The sequence below is a fragment of the Homarus americanus genome, unplaced genomic scaffold, assembly GCF_018991925.1.
Source record: "Homarus americanus isolate GMGI-L3 unplaced genomic scaffold, GMGI_Hamer_2.0 scaffold24277, whole genome shotgun sequence".
In the NCBI taxonomy this organism is placed as follows: Eukaryota; Metazoa; Arthropoda; class Malacostraca; order Decapoda; family Nephropidae; genus Homarus; species Homarus americanus.
The window spans coordinates 289,934-315,245 of record NW_024750697.1 but is presented as its reverse complement, the minus strand read 5'-3'; the positions used below and the strand labels follow the sequence as shown (position 1 = coordinate 315,245).

Here is a 25,312-nt window from a genome sequence, read left to right as displayed (position 1 = left end):
TTATAGTCCTGTTTAATAACAATGTGTGTCAATCTCCACAGGCCATAACACTCATGATCAGTACTTTATAATTATATACTTTATAATAAGTATATTTTGGACAAATGTGTCAAGTTTGAGAATCAAGATCTTCATTCACTTCCTGGGCTGTGATCAGCACTGAACCAAGCAGTCTAGCGGCACTATTTAGTACAGATGCTCTGAGCTCTGTAACTGTACCCATCCTAATCTCCCAAGAGTCTATCTAGTTATCGTGGCACATATGGTTGTTAAATCATGATTGGTTCACATGATACAAAAAGTTTCCAATAATATTTATCAAAACAATAATTTTCACAATATGTTTAAAGTAAAGAAATTTGATCACCATTTTTTTTTGGGGGGGTTGTGATACTTAGAGCTATAGTAAATGCAGTAGTGGTGTATGTCAACCTCCTAAAGTCAGTGGCATTATTTCCTTGTAGGTTATTGTTTTAAGTTACACATCAGCAACAAGAAATTGATTTAAAAGGAACAATTTATAGTTCTGTTCACTGTTGAATAAAAAAAAAAAAGGACTAAAAATTAAAAGAAAAACTAATGTCACAAGAACAATGAGCTTGACAATTTTTTTTTACCAGATTGGCAATCAGTGAGACCGAGATTGCCCCCTCTGACAGTATTCATCAATGTGTTATGTTTCAATACTTGAGCTTTATATACAGTATATAGCATAATGATGAATGGCTGTAAAGTGGAAGTACCAAGTACCTTAGAATTATAAATTCAATATTCACTATTACTTAAAAATAAAAAAGTCTCTTGCCAAAAAAATACAAAAAAAACTGTAAACACATGAAAATTATCTATATTTTCACCATATGTTTATACATTAACACACTGTCCACATAACTCTAGGAAGGTGATTTGTTGTTTTTATGTAATATCTGAAAGAAAATTCCATTTAATAGATATGCACCACTAAAAAGAACCTCTATAATTCATAAAACACAGACCAGTAACTTGTAATGCCTTGCTGATTTAATGGCCACACAATTGAGCTTATATTATGTTCACCTTGGTGTGACTATTCTGCAGTTGATTCAATCAGTCTGGTTAAACAACATTTTAGATATGCAGAAGTCTGGTAATTTGATGTACTTCTGGAATGATGATAACCAGCAAGGCTGCATGTTTACATGTCATACAGTTTACTTATTTTGTAAGCACATAGGGCATAGCATACACATAAGAGAAATGATAAGCAGTAAAGATTGTATGAGACTTTAACCTCATAACTTAGCATCAAATTCCTCATTTTATATTAACAAAAGAATTATAAGGGCTGCAAATTGTAAAACCAAATAAATATTGCATTTCATGTAAATAAACTATCTGGCATTTTAAATTAATAAAGAAGAGAATAATCTGTATCACATGACACAAAACCCTGGAAAATTGGATTTATATGGAAGATAATTTGTAAACAATAAGAAAACTATTTTGAAAGCATAATCTTTAGTATCCATCATTGGTGATTGGCATCACTGTATATATTCCTCTGTATGGATAATAAGATGTGAAATATTTATAAAGTGTATGGTATATCACTGCATCTAATTATTATTTTTTCTTGAACCTGGTTAGAGGAAATACAAAACCTTCTCCATCTACAAGACCAATGATCATCTTTATACAGTAAAACACAATTAGTAAATCTGTTACACCGGAATAACAGCACCTTTAAAAAAACATTTGTTTAAGTTTGATTATATCTAATTTCCTAATACTGTACAGTGAAGCCTCCATCTAATGGCCTATATTGGGTGAGGGTAGTCCACTAGAACTGAAAGTTCATTAGACAGGAGTATAAAATTACATGCCACACACAGCAATAAAAAAAAATTAAATAAAACATGTCATAACCAACCAGTGATTGCTTTAAAATTAGGAATTTTCAAATGATTCTGCAGCATTCTGTATTCAACACCATGAACATCAACACCACTTGAGCACTGTTGAAGATGACATTTTTACAAGGCTTCATCCAATTCTGTATCACTAGGATGCTTTAAAAATTTTCTAGATGACATTGAACTTTCAGTATTCACATCAAACTTCAGAGAAAATTCCTGAAGCTTTTCCTCGCTTTGATTTATGTACAACACTGCTTTGTTTGGTTATGTCAACTCTTCCATGATTCTAGCAGTTGTTACACTGACCTCTTTTCCTCAATAGCCTTTAATACAGGTACAGTACCTTGACAATGGTCAGGGAACAAAAATAAAAGATTTCAACAAAGAATTGCGGGAGTTCCACACTGTTAGGCTGATGCCAACAAATGAATTGGCGCAAAAACCATGTGGTGGCTGCATCCGGGAGGTGCTATATCCGCTAGATCTAGGTTTCACTGTACATATATTATGCTGAACAACCGCAAATACGGGGTTTATTTGGACAAAATAAGCATGTCGACTAGAAGCAGTATTTTAAGTAGATATTTACTGTTCAGTGCTGAATACACCATAGAGTAAATGAGATGCTAATAATAAAGTCTGCAAGACCACATGGAGTACAGTACAGTATCTACATAATTGTATTCAATGAAAGAATTCTTTCTTTCAATATCATATATATTGTATAGTTAGCATCTGGTTAACATACATTCAATGATATGTATATTTTATAACGGTACTAATTATTTTATGTTATGCACGTACATGGGTATATTTATATTCCAAGGTGCATACATTGGACTCATGTTGGACCAGTCCCCGGTACAAGGTTGCAGATGCTCCTCACTTGTGCTACTTCCTTTGTTCTTGCTTTATTTGGATAGTTTTGTATAGGGCATGATCAAAGTTGGCTATGTTTACATATTTTGTATTCTGACAATATATCTTGTTATTTCCTACAGTACTTTGAGCAAAAAAAGTAAAATGTAAAGTAAAATAGATGCTGCTGCATATGGTGGTACTGACCCTCTGGTACTTCTGGCCATGGTCGGAAATCTCATCCCCTAGCAGTCTTTCGACATAGATCAAGTCGGTAACAGGAACGTTTACCCTTTTAATAAGTATAGAGCGATCCAAACTCATATTTCACCTTTAAGAGATGCATCTACCAGCCCACGGGGCTAGTGGGAGGAACTTGTGTGGTTCACAGGGCCAGTCCACTGTTCCCACATTTCTGCTTATAGAAGGGGTGCTCTCAGTGTGACACACAGCTGAGCGGGAGGAGTTGCACCGGCACAGGAGTGCTTAGTGATGCAATTTGTGTTGAAAGACCATAAAAGGGTTAAGATGAAAAGGTTTGTTATTACTTTTGATGAGAAAATTAAAATAATCCCTATGAAATTCCCTGAAAGCTGCCTCTCTACCTCCAAATAATAATTTATCTTCTTGTCTGTAACTACTGAACTACTCAAGTCCACAAGCTCTTGTAGAACTGGCAGGAGTCATTCAGGAGGTAAAATTAGCATGTGTTGTTGGTACAGTAATAAACTAGATAAAATGAAGCTGATAACGTATCTCGGTCACGCTCCTGCCGCGCCAATATTACTGCAAGTCTAATGTTATAATTGGGGTTATGTTCCGAGGGGATGTTTTTATAATATTTTTCTTATATAAATAAATAGTACAGTACTGTTTTTCAATTAAAACAAAAAAATGTGAACAAATATTTTAGGGAAGAAGAAAAGGTCATATATTGAGAATTACTTCAAACTAAGCTTTTGGAGATAAAAAAAGATGAAAATGCCACAAATGATGTTAAACACTGAAATTTAATTTCAACAAAAAAATTTGAATTTTTTGAATGGAAAACTTTTTTGTTTAAAACATCAAGCATAGGACTCTAGTGATATTCACAGCTTGCTCCCCTTATTCAAAATGCCTCAACACATCAATTTTTAAATCTAAACTTATCACTTTTCCTTTGTCTTTCCTCTGTACATGATATCATTCCTATTGTACACTTGTTCACAGTTCTAACTATCTTTGCTTTTACTTCACCATTCTGTCATTATTAGAGACAATTCAGGGTAAAAATATGTGGTTGGGGGGGGGGGAATGTTCCGTGATATAAGTCAGTTTAAAACAAGTGTATCTAAGGAAAACCAATGTTCAGGAACACATCAAGTATGTTAAGTGTTCACTAAGGAGAGCTCTTCAGTACTGAAAATTATGTTGAGTTTAATCATGAAATTCCACCCTCATGCATGCCAGATAATTCCATCATTTTACTAAGTGATACAGTACTGTATCAACAAGTTCTCCATGATGACCAAAAATATTAATGTGCATAAACCTAAATACCTACTCGTGTGATAAACCTTTTCAAGGGACGGACTTCTTCTCTTCTACGCAAATTATGATCTAGTATGAGAAATAGAGAGGATTAAATAAATAACAAAAAAGTTCAAAAACAAATAAAATTTTGTCTTCCCTGAATATCTGCAAAATGGCTGAATGCTCACAGCATTAATCATTCAAGTAAAAATATAAGGAACACAATCAAGCCATTAACCCTTTAGATGATGCAGCACATGGAAAAGCCAGATACATATTGATAACAGATAGAATTGGTTTAGAGAAAGTAATGGCTAAGATTTTCAGTAGTGACAGAGCTATTGGCAAGTAAAAATTTATGATGTACTGTATTTCACACCACATAATGCAAGAAAAGTACCGATGCTGTACATTATATTTCACATGAGAGGTGCAAAGGATAACAAATCACATACTGAAATATGAGAAATTAAATGATATCCAAATTATATAAAACACACATGTTATCTACACCTGAAAGACAGGATACATTACTGTACTTACACCTCGCTGGTTAAGTAAAAATAAGTATTTACACCTCACATGCTGATACTGGTTTACAAGGCAACAAGGTGGTTGACAGCCATAAGAAGCATTTTGACCTTCTTATGGTTAGGATTTGCAGAGAGGTACGTGTGTAGGTTACGTTGAAATCCCTGGAGGACTGGTCTCATGTGCTCGCAGGTTACAGGGTGAGATGCATCCAAATTCATAACTGCTTCCTCCAAATACCTGATGACAATAAATTTGTTTACAGTAAGATGCTAATAGAGCACTGTATGCCAAAACCAATAAATATACTGTAATGCTTTCTCTGCATGCTGTAAGACTAAACAAGGTATCAACATTTCTTTGTGCCAAGGTTTAAAATGTCATCCATAATAAAAGCTTACAGATGCATTGTGGAAGAATCATAGCATCAGCAAAACATATTTGATAACTGATTCAAAGGAAAATAAGATGTTTGACCACTAGGATGCATTATTAAGTAACCAGGCAAGTTACCTCATGTGCCATTGCCAGAAATGGTTAGTATGATAGTAGACGGTGTGCAGTGTACTGTACCTTAAATTAATAGGAAATGGTTGAAGCCCTAGGAAGAACCTTACTACTGTAAAAGTGTACACTTTGAACCAACCTTGCATCTGAGCCAGAGAACAGATTCCCTGAAGGAAATACCTATGTTTTAGCCATAAAAAAACACAAAGCACACAGAATCCCCCTGAACCTAATAGAACAAGGACTACTGTATTTACACAGTTATAATCCATCCCCAACTGTAAGTTGCATAGTGAGTTTTACATATTTTTTCATGCAAAAAAGGATTGACCTCAATTCGAAGCAGCAAGCCTGCACAAAAAAACAGAACATAAAAACTTGCCAGCTGAAAATACTATTCATTAAGTAAATATTAATTCTTCTTCAAGCAATACATATCTTTGTGCACCATGTACAGTATATACAACAGAAGTTAGAAATGTTGAAGTTAGGTACCCAGTTCTTTGTGCAGTAGTTTAACCCTTGAACTACTGTGTGTCAGCTGGAACACTACTTATGTCACTGCTCCACGTGTCAATTAATGCATATACAGTAATCTCCCCATTAGCCAGAACAATTGGTGCAGAGCATTTCAAGGTTTGAGAGGTTTCTGGATAGTGAGATGAAATTTCTTATCCCTGGAAAACATCGCATACTGTATCTATGGAATTTTTCTAGGCACTGGTGAATGTTTCCACATCTAAACTATCCATTAAGCACAGAGTACCATACAGACTCTTAACTGCAGTTGCACAGACAAAGAGCTGTATTATTTTTGCAAACAGCAATGTACACATACAATATATTTTAAATAAATAAAATATACTACTGTATACACTACACTGTATTCACCCACAGATATTGTCGTCTTCAACTTGAGATGCAGGCAAGCAAAATGGTGATATGATGATACAGGATGGCCTGCCTTTGTCCTGTACCATCTACTGTAGAAGGTGTTAATTACTATCACTTTCCTCTCCTTCCATGAAGGAGAGATTGTACAAGCACTGTATACTGTACTATACATACATCTCTACACTCTAACCTAGCCTACAGTAAACATACACTGTCCACTCTGCCATGTGCAGTTGACCACAGTTCCACCTGTTACAGTGGTTGGCAAATTTTGTGAGGTGTGACAACTCTGTGTTTGTTTACATCAAAATAAAACTCATGGAATGGCCCTAAGAAGCCTCACAATAGTAGCTGAAAGCAAGTATTTCTTGCATGGTTATAGTTTTAATAACTTTATTTAGCTTTTCCTTAATGGTTTTTGCTGCATGTTTTCATCGAGACAGTATTTTCTTTAAGGTTTGAATGTGTTAAGTAGTAAATGACAGTAGTTGTGTATTATTTATCATTAGGTAGGTAGGTTTTTTTTATTGTTAGTTAACTGATTTAATGTTTTGGGGTATGATAGTGGGTTTTATTGTCAATGGGAACCAAACTCAAGTTAACCTATATGTTCTGATAAATACGCTACAATATTATTTACTAAGTGCTCAAGACTGATCCTGTGGTAAGCACCAGCCCTCTTGAGCAGTAACAACAATGGTGCTTGAGAGATGGTGAGTGCTGGCAAGATTGTTAGGGGGAGCAAGAATGATCAGCTGTTACTGCTCTGTAAACAAGAGACCAGGAATACTGTATAATACAGCAAAAATTTTGGTGAAATTGCAAGCTGTCGTTATAAAGGGATCACAGGCTGATGAGCACGGGAGGTAAGTTGTCCTCTCAGTGTAAACAGCACTCCTTCCACCCTTTATCTTTTTCATAATATATTTCTATAATAGTCATCAACTTTTCTGAACCACTCGATTATTTAAGATTAATTCCAAATTTAGATCGTTGAAATCATTAAAAATAATTAAAGAAAAAATAAAAAAAGTCTGAATAAATGAGTGCACAGTGTATGTTAACAACCAGCACACAACTTCCCTGAAATGTACACTAGTGCACTCTAAGTATAACATGCATGGGACTTGGTTCAGTCCTACTACTGTACTGCAATACCAACTAAAAAGACAGACAGAGATACTTGTCCACTACTGTCCCATAGGCACTTACAAATGCCAATGTTAATGCTGGCCCACCACAAGCTTTCTGAGAAACTTAACATCAACCTTACCCATAAGTGTTTTTATAAAAGAGCAGGAGTGAGTACACCTGCTACCCTCCTGGTGTTAGGTGAGAACTGGTCCAAGACTGTAACCCAGTTGGCTGTGGCAAAGGTGTGTGCTGGCTCTATTGGGTTTCCTACCTCTAAAGGCCAACCTTTGCTTCCAATCTCCTCTAAGAGTTATGTTTATGATGGAGAGAGATGGATGATGGTAAACTCTGTCCTGGGATAACACTGAAGGAGTCTATTAAGCTTGACCTAACAAGGTTTGGTGTGCAGAATGTTATGAAGGCTACCTGGCAGAGGGCAGTTGACCATAAATTATGGTAATTTATGGTTTGGTGGATAAACCTATTTTTTAATTACTTCTGTATTCATGTATTTGTAATTCTGAGTTTAGGTGAAGATCTTAAGAGACACAACATCACATATAAAAAGGTGTTTACTGTATCTAGTTATGAGGATTTCAAGGGCAATACCCATTTCAACCTTTTCAGTATGGGTAGATGCTTCAGCCCAGACCTGAAGATTCCACTCCCTAGAAGGTATTTTTCAACACTGCTGTAAAATCCTTGTACACCATCAAATGACTTGCTTTCTTAAAACTCATACAGTATACTGGTCATGAAATTCCAACATGTTCTAACGAAGATATTAAAAGTGAAGGAAAGCTTAACTTACTTGATCTTGAGATCTGTAAAGGTGGAGAGGTCATGAGATAACTGATTCACCAAGGAAAGAAGGACATCTTGACTAAGTGGGCACGGAGTCATATTGAAGACTTGTTGTGGGTTGACGCGCTCACACACGAATACAACCAGGCTCAAGTCAGATGCAGACAGTGCCTACAATAAAGAAATACATATAAACACATACGTACGGCACATTACAGCACCACATAAATAAACACACATGTACAACACAAGCATTAAAACAGTCTCTCCTCGACTTATGACAACCCAGACATACGACGGCCATGGTCGTATAAAATATTTTTCACGTTATTTATTTTCGAGTCCTGACGTTAGTGATCGCGCTGTGTACTGACAAAATTTTTGTTTGTAAATCCTTTTAAAATGGCTGGCAAGCGTAAAAGTGAGAGTTCTCATGGTGCTGAGAAGGAAAAGAGACACCCATTTTAAATTTTTATGTATTATTTTCGCCTTTTCGACTTACGACCTGGTCGTCGGGATGGAACCCCGTTGTAAGTCAAGGAGAGACTGTACTGTACAGTGGGGACTCATTTTACGCAGGTCTTGCATGAGCAGTTATCACGTACATGCTTGGTTGAAATGTGAACATAGTTATAGCTTAAGCGGAAAGCCAAGGGTAGCGCACGTAGCGCTATACCATTAATTTAGTGATCTTTTGCTTATTTAGGTTAAGTTGACAAAGAAAGTGGCTCTGGGTCACTCAAATTATTGAAAAATCCAGTGCGTGAGAAATGGTGAGTGCTGGCAACATTGTTAGGGAGAGCAGGAACGATCAGCTGATACTATTCTGTTCTGTAAACAAAGAGACCGCCATTGCTTATTTAGGATTGAATTATGGGTATTTTTGGGAAAATTTATTATTTTTTTGAAATGTTTTATTAACTCAGTGCCAAATAACCTAACTAATATGGGAATTATGGTGAGTTTGCATACTGCTATTATAAAGGGATCACAGGCTGTTGAATGGGAGGTGGTGTGTAGTCCTCCCTCCCGCCTCCACCACCACCTCTCTCTGACTACACACCAAACGTAGTTTTGCGCAGTATATTAATATAATTCATATTCTATTCCTATAATTCAATCATCTTAATCTATTTCATAATATATTCCTATAATAATAATAATCGACTTTTCGGAACTGCTTGGTTATTTCAGATTCATTCCGAATTTGAATCGTTTAATTCATTTTTGAGAAAAACATACTAATTAGCCGAAATCCGAATTATAACAATCCAAATTAACGAGGGTACAGTGTACTTCCTCCATGACAATGAAAATCGCTACTCACGGAAGAAGGGATCAATAGGGAGAGGAAAAGCTGCCACAAGTCACAGTAAATCACCCGAGTAGAATTAAGGCGCCAAACATAAATTATGGTGCAGAATGATCCCGATTATATAACTGACCACTGTCATTGTGGAACAGAAGGCACCCATCATCTACTTACAATCACCATCTTTTAAGGGTCACCTGGTAAGTTAAACCAATACAATACTAGCATGTGTTCAGGTACATTCACAAGCCAGTATATGCCCAGTACAGTACTTGATGAACAGAAGGGTGACTGATTGCCTGACAGGCTGGTAAACTCACAAGGGGTGAAGAGGATAAGGGCACGTCCACACATAAATTTGTTTGCAATCTCACCTAAATAGAGTACTAGTAACTGCAATATTTCAACTTTCTTGTTTATTATATATTAATGTAACTTCTTCCTTTGAGTACCGGTACCTGATGCTGGCAATTTTCAGGATACCATTATATATTGCAAGGGTAGAGTTAGCAAATTAAAACCAACAGAGTATAAACACAACAGATGATTTGCGTCAAATTAAATTATAGTTTGTCAGGTTAAAAAGGCCAGAGTTTGGAGATGCCAAAAATCAATGCACTGCTGTATTTCTATGTATAAGCTATTAACAAAATGTTCTATTAACATCACAGTGATGAAAAGAAAAACAAACTGCAACTGAACCCCATACATGTAAATACAGTAATCTGCTTCCTATCATTCACCTCCCACAACTTCCAACTGGGAAACTCAACCATTGCACTTGTTTTTCTTTTTATATACAGTACAGTACAACCAGCTAATATTTAAAAATTATTCACATACCTCTAGTTATGGCAGTCATCAGTTAAATCAGATACTGTATCTCTCATTTATACACTAGATGCAAAGTACCAAATATTTTCTCTTTGAGTATAGTATAGGGTAATAGGTTAGGTCAACAAAAAAATTATTTCATCGCTTTCCATACTTTTCATTCTGGAACACAGGATAAAATGTTTAGAAAACCTGGGTATGTCAACCCCCCACACACACACAATGAGTGGCTGAGGTATTTGCTCATTCTCAGATCCAACGGACCCAAGGGGAGCGATCATATTTTGGTTGACTGAATGTTAATTTAATTATTGTGTGATTATTTTCAAAATGTGTATTTCATCTAAAAAAACTAAAGAAGGAAGAAGAAAAAACGAAAGAGCACCTGTTTGAAGGCTGCGTTGAATTGTCCCTGTGAAATAAGTGCTTGAACTTGCTGCTGTGCCACTTTAGGGTTAAGTGTGTGTGATGTTGGGGCAGGAGTATGGGCACGACTTCGGGCATCAACTATTGCCTGGTGCTCTTGTAAAGCGTGTGTGACCTCTTCCCGTACCAACCCCCGTATTCGCTCACTGAGAGACTCTGTTAACCTGTAATATAAGAAACTAAATTATTTCAACTGCACCTCTCACAGCCAGAACTGTATAATTTCAAAACAAATATTACCATCCATAATATAGTTAAACAAATCAAGTAGTTCATCTAAAAGTATTATCTAAACAATTAAAATATTAGTTAAATCTACGATGTCTGTCAATCAACAGTATTTCTTAGCATAGACAGGCACACGATATGAGTGAAACTTTAGTACAGTACAGTAATCCTGAGGGTACAATCTCCACAAAAAATATTGATCATGGCTGCGTAATTGGGAGCATTTTTTATACTAAGATTAGATCCCGGCAACTTCCAACCAAATTGTATTAACCACAAATATTTTGGCTTGCGAACTCAGTGATACTTCCGGCCTCTATGCAAGAGATATACGTGAGGACAGCAGGTGTCAAGCTTTTGCCTGAGCAATTGCATCAGTTTCTGCAGAAATCTGATGGCAGTAAAAAAAAAAAAAAAACAGCATATTGGCATATTAGCCTATTTTTTTTCTCAGGAGTCACAATAGGTACCAAGAACATGGCTGAGAAGGAAAAGCACACATCTCGAAGGGAAATCCAGGAAGAGCCATAGCTACATTTAACACTGAAGCACACAATCTTACCCACCGATTTTATCCCATTTTGGAAATCACCTTCTAGGAGGCTCAGGAAGATCTTCAAGGACACTGGCATACTTATGAGACAAGAAGTGATGAAGAATCCAAATTTAGGCTTACGCATCTCTTGACCCAATTTGTTGCATCCATTTTCACCACATGCCCAAACCAACTCAGTATGCCTCAATACAGAAATTTGCAAATACTGTACCTGTATTCTAAATGCCCAGCTGCCCTTTTAACTCTGAACAGGGTCTTTCAGTCACATTACACATCCATCTAACAATTTTCCTTTCAGCTTGCTGAAGCTTGCTAATGTTATCCTCTTTAACTGCCCATGTTTCACTGCCATTAATATCACACTTCTCACACTAGCCACATACAATGTTCTTTCACACGGAAGGGAGGTCCTCTTGTTGTCAATAAAGGGCAGCTGCTCCCTAAACTTCCTCCAGCCACTTCTGTCATATGCAACTGAGCAAGCTTCAGCACCCCTACTGGCACTGATCATGTCACCCTGGTAACACAACTTATCAACACAGTGTTACGGTCTTGAGACTGGCTTACTGTCATTATATATTTTGCTTCTATTGAAATATAAGAGAAATCAAACAAAATACATCTAGGGAGTTGGGGGCAAGAGTAATAATTCCTGTATGTGAGAAAATCACTTGTCACCAAGTGCTCACGGTGCTACCTGCTACCTTCATACAAAACCCATGTGCTGTAACTCTTACATCCAAGAACCTTTTAGCAACTTTCTACACAGTTCTATATTGAAAAGATATCAACTGTATATAAAATACTTTTTTGTAAACTAACACATTCTGTTGAGCTGTCAGTTTGGTGATATTTTCTTGTAAAGACTTGGACTGTGTGTTTAGAGATGTGCAGGAAGAGTTGAGGGACTGTGCAGCCTTATTATACACCTCCTGTACTGCTGTCCGTCCTCCTTGTACCTCACTCTCTAAATTTTGAAGATCTGGAGCGAAATATTAAAATAAAATCAATAAAACTTTAAATATTATACAAAAAATGGTATAAATGTGAGTTGTCATTTATTTGGATGGTTTTTATATTCATTTGAGCCATAAGTTCTTTCATATCAACCTGTATGGTAAAGATGGTGGGTTCAATACGCACTAAATGTATAATTTCCTTGGAAGAAAGCGAATAATTTGAGTATAAACGTCACATAATTTGCACAAGATAAAATTTTTAGTCCTTTAGTGTAGCACAATTAAGTACAAAGTGAGTACAGTAATATGTTGCTCAAAATTATGGCTTTTTCACAATAAAAAGTCAGGTGTAACTAACCCCAGTGGTCAGGTGTAACTAACCCCAGTGGTCAGGTTAATATGTACCATATTTTTGGCGTGTTTTATATCATTATTTATTGTTTTCATACATTTAGTACATTCGACGGAAGATTCGGACAATCGGCTTCTATGTGCAGGTGGTCCCCTTTTAGTCCAGATTTTCGAGATTTCGTTGTATATCAAATAACATAACAAATGGAACAAATAGGTTTCAACTCCTCAATGACAAGAAAACCCTATTATTAAAAAGTCCGCGAACAAAAAAAAAACAACCAACTACTGTAGCTAAATTAGTTCCAAACTACAGTACGGTAATTTATTACTTAACTATAGTACTGTGTAGTAATTTTGTATGAAACTGTATACAGTAATCATTCCTTATAACAGAATTCCTTTTAGCGGAATGAATTTGTGTCGGCATTTGCTTCTCCATATAGCGGAGCCCGCCACTTAGACGAACAGTTTCCGGTAATGCCCACAAGAGCTCGCACCATTGTTTTGGTGCGATCAGTCAGTTTATTGCCTCGCCACACAGTGTTGTGGTCTCCCAGCTTTTTCCCGTATTGCCCCTGCATGTGTTTGTATGTGAAGAGCAATTTAAGTGAGTGCTTCTCCCAATTAGAAATTTTTATTATTTATTTTGCTAATATCCTGCAAGTACTGTGTACAGTATGTATGTGCAAAAGATGGTTGAGAATGTTAACGTTAGGTTCGTGATCTCATTGGTCATTTTTGCCAATTCTGATGGTTGTAAGATGGCTGACAACCTGCTTCCACTATCTCAGTATTTTTATGAGTAGTATGTTACAGTCTACTTACTGCCTAACCAATCAGTAACCATTAGAGTAATAAAAGAACTCTCCATAATATATGTAGCCAATCAGCTGTTAGATGAATATGCACGTTGCCATTATTACATGTAATGAATCTATAAAAATTGTGGACCAATAATCTCAATAGTTTAATGTGACTTAGAAATAAAGAAAATAAAATACAGATAGAAAAATCTCCCAGTTAGCCAGATGCTTAGAGAAAATATTAGTGTGTTTAACAATTTAACATTTATTTAAGCTAAGTGTATTGTTCGACACAAAGGCCTGTAAACACAGTCAAGCACCACACCAAGTCTAGTCAATAGCATACTATACATTGTTCCCAAATATCCGGGGAAAATGACATCCATTCTGGTGAATATCCATTATTGAGAATTTAGTGTACTGACAGTATATAAAAATGCATCATGACATTAATGTTTTCATTTAAGATTATTCTGTTAAGTGTCCGATAGAGTTTAATTAAGTATGAATAATACTTGTGTCATGGAACAATATTACAAACAGCAGTAAATTTGCTGGAGGAACCAACATTATTAGCCTGCCAGTCCCACTAAAAATGAATTTTTTATGGTTCATGGTTTCCAAATCATTCCCAAAAGAATCAAATAAAATAAAACTAGTTTGAGATACAAATTAGTAGAGTATTGCAGAGGTTAAGGGTTAAATTAACAATAACTTACTATTCATACCCATAAGAGTGATATTGATGAGTGAACTAAGTATATTATTTAACTAGCAACTAACGATTTATGAATAAATAAGTGAAGAAATAGTTTGATAGTTGCAATACTGTAGTGTACATACATTCTCTGGTGCCTCGACTAAAGTTATCATTAACTTGAGTGAAGATCTGTTGAGTAAGAGCATTGAGTCCGGGCAGAAGTATTTTGGTGTACGCTTCTCGGCAGGAGTTCTGCACTGTCATCACCAGCACTGAACTTAATGACCCAACAAGGTTGTCCAAAAATGACTGAAACCAGAGATACAAAACACATATGAAACACATAGGAATAAAGAAAAGAATTTATAAGAAAGGAATTTATAAGAAATTAAAGGGAGGGGCAGAGCAGCTCAGAAATAGGAATAATGAACTATCTAGGAATGTTAAGAAAAATGTAAGGAAGGCAAAGAGGGACTACGAAATCAGGATAGCAAGAGAATCCAAGACAAATCCCAAGGGATTTTCCAGGTATATAGGACAAAGTGGGACCTTTAAAGTCAGAGACGGGGGGAAGTGATCAATGATAATGAGAAAATAAGCAAATCATTAAACAGCTACTTCTTATCAGTTTTCACAGAAGAAATTCACGAGGAAATTCCATAGGTGGAACTGATATTTAGGGGAAATAAAGAAGAGAAATTAAAGAATATCACTACCAGAAAAGAAGATGTTCTTAAGATAAATAAATTAAAGAAGACAAAATCCCCAGGGCCACATGAAATTTTTCCTCGAGTTTTGAAAGAGTGTAAGGAACAGATAAGAGGACCACTCGTAAATATATTTACAAAATCATTAGACACGGGAGTTGTGCCAGACTTGTGGAAACAGGCAAATGTAGTACCCATATTCAAAAAGGGTGACAGAGCATCAGTATCAAATTACCGGCTGATTAGTTTGACGTCAGTAGTGGGGAAATTTCTTGAATCAATTATAGGAAATAGCATCTGATCGCATTTAGAGAAAAACAAATTAATCTCCGACTCTCAACATGGGTTTACAAAGGGAAAATCTTGTCTAACAAATCTGCTGACGTTTTTTAGAAAAGTCTTCGAGGTAGTAGATAATGACGAAAATTACGATGTTATTTTCTAAGATTTTAGCAAAGCGTTTGACAGAGTACCGCATCAGAGGCTTCTGAGAAAAGTTAAGGCTCATGGTATCGAGGGGAAAGTTTTAAATTGGATAAAATCATGGCTCACAGATAGAACACAGAGGGTCAGCGTAGAAAGTGTTAAATCTGAGTGGGGCTGTGTAACCAGTGGGGTTCCCCAGGGGTCAGTACTGGTGTAACAGCACCATTTGTATTATATAAACATTTACCCAAATATATAAAACCAAATTATTCACCAAGATATTCAACTGTGCCTCAGCTGTTGACGTTATGCATGGCTGAGGTTGCAGTTCTTTCGGGGAGCGAGCGAGGGCAGGCTGAGGTCAGCGCATGATAGCAGAACAAGATATCTGACGCGTTTCCTTTCTCACACTCCCGAGGCCTGCTCCTCCCTCTCTCTCTTGGTCAGAGAGATCAGACTCATATTTTTTGTTACCCAGAGAACACCTCTCTTAAGTGTTCTCCTGTGTACGTACACTAAGACATTTCCCCTAGTAAAGAAGGTATAATATATTCTCAACTGAACTAAGGACCTGTGGAACTATATTTTTCTACAATAAAGAAAAACCAACAAAGTGTTTACTTCAGCCCTGCCACTTATTAATTCCAGAACTAATATATACAGCTCCTCCCCGACTTACGACCACCCACACTGACGACCTGCCTCAGTCGTACCAAAATTTTGTCAAATTACGTATTTTCGAGTCCCAACGTCAGTACAGAGAAAATTTTCGTTTGTAATTCACTTTAAAATGGCTGGCAAGCTTAAAAGTGAGAGTTTTGTGGTGTTGAGAAGAAAAAGAGAGACCCATTTTAGATTTTCTATGTACGTACTTTATTATTTAAGCATTTTTGACTTACGACCTGGATTTGGGTCCCTAACCCCGTCGTGGAGGAGAGGAGGAAGGGGAGAGGAGGGGAGGAAGGTGAGAGGAGGGGAGGAAGGTGAGAGGAGGGGAGGAAGGGGAGAGTAGAGGAGGAAGGGGAGAGTAGAGGAGGAAGGAGAGAGGAGAGGAGGAAGGAGAGAGTAGAGGAGAGAGGAGAGGTAAAGTTTACATCATGAGGAGTTGTGTTACGAAAGTTCTTGCGACATTAATATTTAAATAACTGATAATTTTAATACTTAGAAGAATAAATCAAACATAACTAAAACTAATAGAATTTCAATAAAATCTGCAGGAATTTCTTCAACAATTATATAGATGTACTGTACATAGAAGATGAAGTATATCTTCCTGGCGTCTTGATGAATACATTGCAGAACAGTTGACAGACCAGTGTTGAGTAGTCAGTTTGTATTATACCTTGGCCAAAGCTGGGAAGATATGTCATTCTCTCACTGTACACCAAGCATTAATGTGTCTGTAAAATCTGCACAAGGACTGATGTACGGGTCAGAAGCGTGGACACTTTCAGCAGACACCAGAGAGAGGTTGGCGGCCTTTGAAATGTGGTGTTATAGATGATTGTTAAGAATAAACTACACTGACAGGTAAACAAATGAAGAAGTACTAAGCTCAGCAAAAACTTCAAGAGAAATATTTAAAATGAAAAATTTGATATTTTGGTAATATAATTATGGATAGGGGAATAATAACAGAAATATTAATGGACAAAGTTTAGGGTAGGAGGACCAGGGGAAGGTAGAGACTAGGATGGGTGAATGAAATAAAAAACTTGGTCACCAGAGACACAAAACCTTAAGACATCGTTTAGAGTAGAGGACTGTGGTCACCAACCCTCAGATATGAGGACTGTACTCTGATTAAATGGTTGAAAATCTGCCTTCACTTTTTCATTATAATAATTAGTTATATGTCCTTACCCTCAACAATATTAATATTTGCTTCTTCATTATTCAAAAAATATACAAATCTTTGAAAATACATTATATATACTCACTCTTGTATGAATAATTTTGGAGACAGAGTCTATGACCTGACCTTCAGCAGTCTTGAGTAGTCCTTGCATCTCTTGGGAAACATGTGACTGCAGAGGCTCTAAGCTCTTCACAACACCTGTAACAACATGGTATAATGATCACATAGTTCAAGGTGCCCTATAATATCAGCAGTGTGTATCTAGGTAAATAATTCACCGGTCTGCATGAATTTTGATGTTTTCAAACTAATATGTGTTTCCCTAACCTGTTTTTAATGTTGATTTCAGACATGACTTTAGTTTTCGACTATCAAGCAAGATTTATTGACAAATGGAATACTTGAGACAAAGGCCATTGATCAGTGTCGCATCAGCAGCTGTAGTGTTAAATCTCCTTGTTTTGCTCTACTAAGCTACTATTGCTATTGTAAATGTGTCTTCTCGCGGTGAATTCACTCTTCAAAATGCTATCTTAAATATGAACATATTCAGACTTGTGACCTAACACAATAAAAATATTTAAAGCCCTTCTCATATCTGTTCATTTGACATAACATTATTATCCTAACAGAAGGACTGTAGATCATGTACACTGAGGTCACTTTCTAGAGAACAGTGTTACCAAGAATGATCTCATGATTCAGCTTAGTATGCAAAGTAATTCTACCTCATTAATGAAGCTGACAATAATGTTACTGTACTAGATAAGGAAGTGAGAGTGTAAGGACTATTTTTATTTTTGATTCAGTACTACTCTGTTCTGCCCCCCCCCACTTTTTTCTTAAGTATTTGTATTCTTGGATCAACCCAAAACAATAGTTGGAAAAAGGAGAAATGACAACATACAGACAGATTGTCATTCATTATTTTCACAATCAAAATACTATCATAAAATTCTATGCAAACAATAAATGTTATATAATCACAGAAGACCGGTAATGTGTAATGTGAAAACAAACTAGACTATTATTACAAACTCCATGAAAACAAATAAGGATGTGTGAAAAGCATTGTCTTGTTGGCTTAGTTGCTAACCAGAAGGATGGGGGAAAATGGGGCTCTCAAAATAGACAGACAGACTTACTAGGGTCCTTGAGACCTTAGAGACCCTAGGTGGCAGCCAGGGTTTATCTACTCAATATTACCCTTCCTCTTCCCCTCTACCATTGGTCTCAAATAAGGAGGCATTATACAACAGTGATCCCCAGTCAGCACTTAGGCACCTGTACTACCCACCTCACTTCTGGTTCCACTAGTAAAAGGGATTTCAGGATCAATCCTCCATTTATTACTATCAACCTGAAGCCAATTAAAACAAGGAGATGTGGTGGTAATATAAAAGCTCCCAAACTGAAGAGCTAAATATCCCCTACAATAATATACCTATGATATTCACTGGGATGGAAGGTTCAACTCTCTCACCTAACAGGACTGGTACCGTATTTTGATTAATATAAGCCTTTAATTATAAGCGGCAGACTAAAGTTTGAGGAGATAAGAATCATATTCACATCCAAAAATTTTCAAAACACAAGAGATACGTACGTATATTATATTGAGTACAGGTAACCTCGGTAACATGAACATTCTAGATACAAAAAATTCGCTCAAATGAATTTCATAAATTGACACCACTTTCTTGAGATACGGAAGTTTTCCCTGCTTAAACAAATTTGGGTCTGGGCAAAAATTCAAATTGTGTGCCAGGAGTCAGCTAGCATGGCCATCTTGGGGAGAGATACACAGAGTAAAGCCCTTACTGAGCCCACCCCCCATGTGTTAGGTAGTAAATGTGCAGACTGTGAGAGGCAGGCGACGGCACAATGAGGGAGGTCCAGGTGACATCCTCCCCCTACTGGGCCAAGCTGTGAGTTGAGTTGTTGTTATTTTACAACTCGTTTTTCTGGTAGATATAGCGATGTAATTTTATTTTTACTTTTACATTAACACACAATCTTCATACAGAAGGTGCAAAAGAAATTATAAAATAGTAATCAAAAGGTCAAAAACATAATAGAATTAATCATATGTGTGTAGAAGCAAGCAATGAGGGTGGGAGGGAGAGAGCTACAGCTGACGTTCCCTCACTCACTGCGCCACTGTTTCACCGTCTCCTGTTAAATGGCAACACAGTATATTTTCTTTTATTTATTATGATTATTATTTATTCCCCACATTTAATGGTACAGTAGCTATACATAAATTACTTTATGTACAAAGAATCAGTTCATCCACACTCAAAACTCCCATGCATTACAATACTGTACTCTAATATGACTTAGAAATAAATGATATATAATATAAAATAAGACAATGAAGATCATGGGTGTGTATAAGTGAGAAGTGAACGTGTGTGGAGGAGGTTATAGTCAAGGCCTTGGCTATAACACCCATGCTCTTTGTTGTCTTATTTTATATTATATTTCATTTATTTCTAAATCACATTAAAATGTTGTAATAATTTTTCGACAACTTTTATAATTTCATTACAAGTAACAGTAAAAGCGGTGATGTACGCTTGCAGTACGAGGGGAAGGGAAGGTCAAATAATATGTCCTAAAGGTTTAACATCAATTCAGTAAAGGTGCTGCTGTATTACAAGAGAGTTGCGGGAAACACCCAGTGCTTTCTCCCACCATAGTGCAGTCATGGCCATCTACTAAACTAACACTGCATTTAAGATTCTTCAGTGAAAAAGTATTACTGAAGATTCATTAGTATAGGATTTCAAGAAATTTCCATTTGTAAATATAACTTTTGTGATGACCTAATTCCTAGACTTACCTGGCAAGACAGTACCTCTTAACTCAGTTCTTAAAGTAGACTCCACCAGAGGCCTTAGTGAAGCAGCCACAATATGAGGCACCTCCATTTGGACTTGTGCCTGAGCTGACTTCATCTCTTCAACCCTGTCAAGTTAGAAAGTAATATATTTATTTTAATAATGTGTGTGTGTGTGTGTGTGTGTGTGTGTGTGTGTGTGTGTGTGTGTCATAAATATTATGCAAGTTACCATTATTACCTTCACATAAACATAACTGTCACTTAAATCAAACAATAGGGAAAGAAAAAGATTATGTAACAAGAAAGTGATACTTACTGTTTGGCCAACTGATTAACTTGCAAAATTGCTGTGTCCAGTTTGCTAGTTAGCATACGAGTTTGAGTCATTACTTCCTTGTTCTGCTCTCTATTTAAGTTGACACAGGTAACCATCAGGTTTTTCAAATCTGCTATGTCTGCTGCACTCACTCTGTCAATAGTTTAAATATTATAAATACAGTAACATCTCCATTAGCCGGAATCCCTCGAACCCGGAAATCTCCGATAGCCGGAATTGAAATTTGCTCGGAAAATCATTCCCAAAGCCGGAACTTTCCAAAAATTTCTGGCTTTAGGAACAAATTTTCCGAGGTTGAAAATAGAGATATTTTCTGAAAATGTCTTGAATAAAGATGAAAGTTAAAGTATTTTTTAGGGGGAACTGACCTGATTCAATGTCAGGTGGAGGTTGGGTGGGGGATTAGTGGTCTCATATAACTGACCTTCTGATGGAATGTCTTATATTTGGCGTAAAATATCGTGAATTTTGCGAGATCCAGCCAGCTGACTGCTGCCCACTGTCTTGAGTGACATCACAGCCCTCACACCAGTTACAGTCATTTCTGCTACAGCGCGTGTTTTGTCAAAGCAAATTGGTTGCAACGCGATTGATGAATAGGGGAACGCTGTTTGTAAAATGCGAACTTTTGCATACGAATGTTGGCTATAGCACGATTCCATCCTCAACGTTTTAAGCGTGGCACGGGGTTATGCAATGTTTAGCTGTTACCCATAAATACTGTATGAAAAGAATAACTAAAAAGAATGTTTCGTGGCGAGGACTAATAACGGTTTACACCAGCGCTCTCTGTTTACATCACGTGATCAGTTGAATCGCGCGGTTTCTGTCAATCACTTCGTGACTAACTATTTTTTCCAATTTTGTTGAGCTAGCGATTAATACGGAAAGACAAGGTAAGTAGAATGTTTCAAAGAAGCGTTATGGTGATCGAATTGCCGGTGGTGAACGTAAAAGAAGTTTACAAGAACACAACTATCGCGTTGTATCCGGCGCCATCCTAGCGACCGCCCGGGCTGTTATTGTGTGCTTTTTTGGGTGGTGCTCCACTTGTTGAGTCAAGATAATGACCTCTCCCTCTACTGGGGGTCCTGCTGGTGCTGGTGGGACAGACCCACGTAAGCGGCCAGATAAGGAAAAGGAGAAGCGGGATTATAATAAGGGAGTTGAGTTTGCCAAGTACTCGATACAGGATAAGCAGCGTGTGATTAAATTACTTGAGGAAGGCCTAAAAACTAGTTTCCGGAAAGCACAATCAGGTCAATAAAGGCAGAATTTGTATCATTTGGAGGTTATAAATGGGAAAATCAGAGGTTGATGTAGAGTGGCCAGCCTATATTGTTATTTTTCCCATTAGTTTATGTATTTGCATTTGGCACAATTTTTCCAGTCTATATTACTCGTGAAATACAAGATATTACTGTACATTAATGCAGCTCACCATCTCCCTCCCTCCCTCCAACATGCAGCACATTCACCTTCCTTCCTTCGCTCTCTCTCTCTCACACATACACACACACATTTCCTCTCTCTGAAGATTGTTTCGTTAAACACACGTATTTAATAGTTTATTAAATTACTTTTGTACACATGTGCCAGACCTTCGTTGCATCATAATTAAGATGTTTCTCCTCCCTCCCAGCCTCCAACCTCACAAGCACACATGCACTTATATAATGGGGGTATGGGAAAATTGACAAGATTTTATGGAACCTAAACCTTCAATATATATCCGGGGGATGCCTGTATGTGTGTACCAAGAGCATGTCTATCAAAAAAAATATAAGAAAATCAGAAAACATTTTACCCGATTGATTTCCTCAACATGATTTTGCATATGCTTTCAACACTGAAGGAAGCAGTGACATGCACTATGTGGAACAAGCACCTGCTCAGTACTGTATGTAGGTGTGGTCGTGGTCAGTAATGAGGAAATTGGTACCTAGAAACCACTTATGACCAAGAAGGAAATGAAGGGCAACATGTGGCATCATGGGCACACTAGTGTTCTTTCCTCTAATCTACCAGAGGGAAAAACTTTGCTTCTATTCTCCTTTCAGGACAACAGTTGCAGTAGGGATGACAGACAAATTGTAAGAATACTTTCAGCCATTAGTATCACATTTAACAGGTCCTGACCAATGGTTTATTGAGTACACTGAAAGGCCACAAGATATAGAAATGTCCCTATGTCCCGTATATGAGAGAATATAAAACAAATAATTGGACACAGTGTAGGACCTTAAGACTTTCAAGTTCATATTTAAAAAGGCCATTAATGTAAAAGAGTTTTAGTGGACAACAGTCAGGACATGTTTCAAATGAATATGATGCAATAGTTTCAAATTTATTCACTATGGAACTTTGGTATTTATTGATTATTCAACTTTTGTGTATGAATGTCCACTTTGCTTAAAAAATGTATTTTCAATACTCTGGCAACTTCATCCACCCATTAAGTCCAACCATATAAAATCATAAAAACACAATTAGGAAAATTCTATATGGTGCTTACTCTGGGGTTATGGGTCCATTGAACTGGTTCTGGTCAATACAGCCTGGGTTTCTTACATCAGGGGCACATCTGTTTGTTGACTTAGTTTCACAATTCATAGAACTACAGTTCCTTGGTCGTTTGGACTGAAGATTACTGAAAACATAGTACAGTACAATATGTGTCAAAAACAATAATCAAACATAATGAAGATACATAGTCAAAAGTGACTCGGTGTTGTATGTCAGCATAGTTGTCATAACTATTTTTAGAGAATGAGGAATAAAGGATATTATAGAAGGGTCATTTGAAGATGACACATCTCTCTGGCCCTACTGATGAGATGAAGGTATGGATGTAAGGATATACAGTACTGTAAAACCCAGAATACCAACTAAGCCACAGCGATGTGTTTACTTAGACGGAATCCGTTATTCTGGCATCTATATCAGAGGGGAGGCACAACTGTTCAAAACACCAGCCAGCATATTACACTAACACAGATTGGCTTACTTAAGCTCATTATAAATTTGCCATATGGCATCACAAAAATTGTGACCAAGTCCCAGGTTGCTGATCTGACTTTCTGCCTCATTTACACACAATTGCAGGGTCTCAATTGTTTCTCTTACTTTGTTACCACAACTTACACATCAATTTCTCACTCTTGATTTGTTGAAATTTTTCCATTTTTTGCATTTTGGGTAAAAAAAAATATATACATATACATATATATAAATTAATAATATTTACCCCCCAGACCCTGGTGTGGGTCGGTGCTCTGTGCCTTGGTGGGCTAATCCCCGTAAAATAAATAAATATACAGTAAATAAATAAATAAAAAGTAAATTGATCAAACTTATGATATATTTTCAGTTAATTGCCTTTTTTTTATAATTAGTGTTAAATAGATGTAGGTAAGGTTCAAGAAGGTTTCAAAGCCACAAAGATTTTTAAAGATTCTCAACATGTGTGAACCTGGCATAGATAACCTTGTGAAGTGTGCGAGATAAAGTGGATGATGTGCATATGGACAGTATACTGTGCCGTAATAAACAATGAAAATAATACACAGCACATCATAAAATACACTTGCACTTATTTTATGTACCAAAAATTGCTCCTTCCACCCTTGAACTAACCTATGAGTGACACCAAGAGTGGACATGTTCAGCCAGCCAGCTGACTTGAGAGAAGCGTGGCTGCCGTGTATGTCATGACTTCACACTGGGGAGAGCCAATAGTGTGACCCATCCATACACACGTTCACCTCCCACACAAAAATACTATTTACACTAATGCTCTTCATTATTCTTTTAGTTTTTTATTGTTTCATATTATATTTCCTTTATTTCTAAGTCACATTAGAGTCGTGAAATGATTTTCCCACAAGCTTTAAAGTTTCATTACATGAATCAGCGGCAACACGTATAACCATCTCAAGGCCACAACTGCCTGGTGACGTGTGTTATGTAGTAAAGATTATGAGGGTGTGAATGGGACCCACTTTCGATTTCAGTGGATCACACTTACGATATATTCTCTGTAAATTCAGTTCCAAATTTCTGCATTATTTCTTTGGGGTCTTACCTGAACATACTTGCTTAGGCATTTTTCTCAAAATGTGTGTTATTTATATGTCACGAGAGTAGAGGCATTTCTGCATTGAGCACTAGCCACGTGTAGACGAGTGCAGCGGCTGTGATGCGAGCTGGACTGACAGGACCATGTGATCCCTGCTGCATCGCTCCACAATGACCGGCAAGATATGCGAGATACCTTTCTGTACCTGAAATAGCTCACTATTTTTTCTCTATTCAAGTTTACATTTATATCTCCTTGTTTTCTTTCCATACTTATTTTTTCTCTTCACCTTTGTTCACTTTCACAAATGACTTTCTCTTATAAGTCTCATTCCCTAACTCAAACTTTACACTAAAATTTGCACATTTTCTTGACGATCAGCCTCCAAATCAGTGTTACCTGTAAAATGTACAAACTCATCTCCCATCTGTACCCCCTTATGGAGTTACTCGGGGATTTTACTACATGAACTCGAGAGTTAAACCATCTTAGCATGTGCATACCATCCATCCACATACAATAGAGGCACATTTGAATTACTGCATGGCACAACAAATTGATGAATTTATGTGGTGCATGAATATACTATTCAAGGGTTTCTTCTACATAATTTCATTATCATCCCCTTTTTATCATTCATTAGAAGCAAAATTTTCATTTTCCTGTGTTTTGGGTTTAAGTTTTATGAGCTGCAGAATAAAACCCCTGATAATTGCACAAATAACTGGAAATATATCCCGTTTAGAGAAGT

At 36.8% G+C, this 25,312-nt stretch overlaps 1 protein-coding gene across 3 annotated transcripts in view; it reads right to left on the bottom strand.

Annotated features, from left to right (window-relative positions):
* Nucleotides 1-384: 384 nt before the first annotated feature.
* Nucleotides 385-25,312, bottom strand: part of LOC121854148 (enhancer of mRNA-decapping protein 4-like) — a 64,489-nt gene continuing 39,561 nt past the window's right edge. For all 3 annotated transcript variants that reach the window (XM_042348574.1, XM_042348576.1, XM_042348575.1), the window contains exons 17-25: nucleotides 22,999-23,133; nucleotides 20,463-20,615; nucleotides 20,147-20,271; nucleotides 17,384-17,499; nucleotides 14,454-14,619; nucleotides 12,317-12,476; nucleotides 10,670-10,874; nucleotides 8,146-8,309; nucleotides 385-5,039 (exon numbers count right to left, since the gene is read on the bottom strand). In XM_042348574.1, the coding sequence (XP_042204508.1) occupies nucleotides 4,865-5,039; nucleotides 8,146-8,309; nucleotides 10,670-10,874; nucleotides 12,317-12,476; nucleotides 14,454-14,619; nucleotides 17,384-17,499; nucleotides 20,147-20,271; nucleotides 20,463-20,615; nucleotides 22,999-23,133 (1,399 nt within the window). In that variant the 3' untranslated portion in view covers nucleotides 385-4,864. The remainder of the gene's footprint in view (nucleotides 5,040-8,145; nucleotides 8,310-10,669; nucleotides 10,875-12,316; nucleotides 12,477-14,453; nucleotides 14,620-17,383; nucleotides 17,500-20,146; nucleotides 20,272-20,462; nucleotides 20,616-22,998; nucleotides 23,134-25,312) is intronic.